The 1934-nt window shown below is 39.0% G+C and overlaps 1 protein-coding gene across 1 annotated transcript; it reads right to left on the bottom strand.

The window, feature by feature from the left end:
* LOC104779077 (type I inositol polyphosphate 5-phosphatase 1-like) lies at positions 9-1853 on the bottom strand. The gene is made up of 5 exons (XM_010503470.2): positions 1123-1853; positions 852-1042; positions 663-771; positions 382-524; positions 9-290 (listed from the first exon to the last, which is right to left on the bottom strand). Exons 1-5 carry the CDS (start codon positions 1798-1800, stop codon positions 101-103), a joined length of 1311 nt encoding a protein of 436 aa, XP_010501772.2. The 5' UTR covers positions 1801-1853; the 3' UTR covers positions 9-100.

Raw genomic sequence — 1934 nt, 5'->3', positions numbered from 1 at the left:
TTATACATTTCCTTCAATGGGAATTATTGAATGTACGAAATGAATATAAGTCGTAAAATTACTCTACACAGAACAGAATCTGACCGGTGAGGGTATGCATTTAGAAGTCTGCATGGCCTTCGATCTCGGAGTACGTGAGTGCAAGCGCACGATGAAGTTTCCGTGGAGACAAAACCTCAACCTCGGCCAAGAACGTTGCTGTGACAGGCCGGTGATCCGATAGTTTAATCTCGTTTCTTCTGTAATTAAAGAGCTTCATTCCCTTCCCATTCCAAATGATGCGGTCACACCTGATCAATCACAGTCACTTCAAACTTATCAATTTTGCCTTTTTGTGCATATTACGGAAAAATGTTGTATCACAGTTTATGAAGAAAATACCAGGCTGGTCTGCGTTTCCCGGATTCCGGGTCATCTCCGATGTAGTTTTCTGAATCGATTTCGTATTTATATGTTGGTGCAAAATCTAAAGTTCCCTCTGACCATCCCTCGAATACGTTCCCTTTTGTCATCTCTCTTGAAAGCTACCAGAGAATAAAACACATAATTGCAAACGTGGTTTAGACCCTCTATCAATAGATTGCTTCATCTTTTAACTTTAAAAACATAAGAGTTAGAACTTTGTCACTTAGTATTAAACCTAAACAATGCAGTGAAGGTACCTGGTCATACTCTACCAACCTCTGCCATTCCTTTCTTGCAATAAGTTCATGTATCTCCTCATACGACAAGTTAATCCGATAATTCAGATCTCCCAGCCAGATTATTCTTCTACACAAGGTTATCTTGTTATGTTCAAAACTTAGATATTTAAATGTAGTTGAATGTATCAGTTGAGAAATTAAACGTACTCATGATCATGGATGCTTCTTGGAAGCTCATTCTCATTTAAAGAATGCGGAAGAAACTGTGTTCTTCTATGAATTTCACGTACATCTTCGTTTCTTTTCTCTTCATCTGTATCCTTTTCCCCAGATGACAGATGCGAGCACAAGAAACAAAACGGTGTCTGATAGATTGACAAGCTTACCGATACGGATCCCTATAATAAAATAAGAAACCGTAAGTTATTTGCCAGCCTAAGAATAATTATTCAGAGTAGCTAGTATGAGAAATCAAGACCTTGTTACCAATGTAGCCCATAATACCAACACCAACAGTAGATACACAAAGGTTGCTTATGTGCTTGCGCAACTTCCTCCGAACCCAAATGGTGAGAAACACTCCAACCATCTGTTTGCTCACAATCCGTACATATGAAGGTTTTCTCAGATTCTTGATAGTTAGATTTACTGACTTCAAGGAACCACGTCTTTCCGACGCATATTGGTTTAGCAGTTTCAATGGAGGCTCTGGCCACCTCAAACCAACTCTTTCAGTGTAACTAAATCTTTCCTCCCTTTGGGAATCACTATTAATCTGCACTGAGAGAGAGCGGTCCGGCGTACTTGAAGATGAATATTTCCTTGGTAGATATTCTTGTATGGGCAAGCAAGATGGGTTGTCAGTGGTAGAACCCAAAACGTCTACATTAGTAAGTTGATCTTCACCTACGATTGGTTTGTCCGTGTTTTCACTAGAACTGGGTTTCTTATCCATTAAATGAATCGCATCGCAAGCATCATGACTGGTTTCAACAAACATATCTTGTACGCTGTAAGAGACCTCTTCAGATTGCTTAAACTTCGATGGAGAAGGGGGATCACTGTGACTTACAATCTTCAACTTTCTAGGTCGAATTCGGTTTAAGGCATCCCGTATCAAGTTCTCCCATTCATAAGCAGGCTGATCATTCTCCATACCAAAAATGTTTCCAGCATTTAAGGGAACGATTTCCTGAAGACTGAAACGAAATGAATCATAAACACTGAATCCAGAACTCATTAACCAAGGTAGTTAAACAAAAGAGTCTGAAAAAAAAAAAAAAAAAAAAA

Source organism: Camelina sativa, chromosome 3 (genome assembly GCF_000633955.1).
Source record: "Camelina sativa cultivar DH55 chromosome 3, Cs, whole genome shotgun sequence".
Classification (NCBI taxonomy): domain Eukaryota; kingdom Viridiplantae; phylum Streptophyta; class Magnoliopsida; order Brassicales; family Brassicaceae; genus Camelina; species Camelina sativa.
The sequence above is the reverse complement of the archived record's forward strand: the minus strand, read 5'-3'. Positions and strand labels throughout refer to the sequence as shown.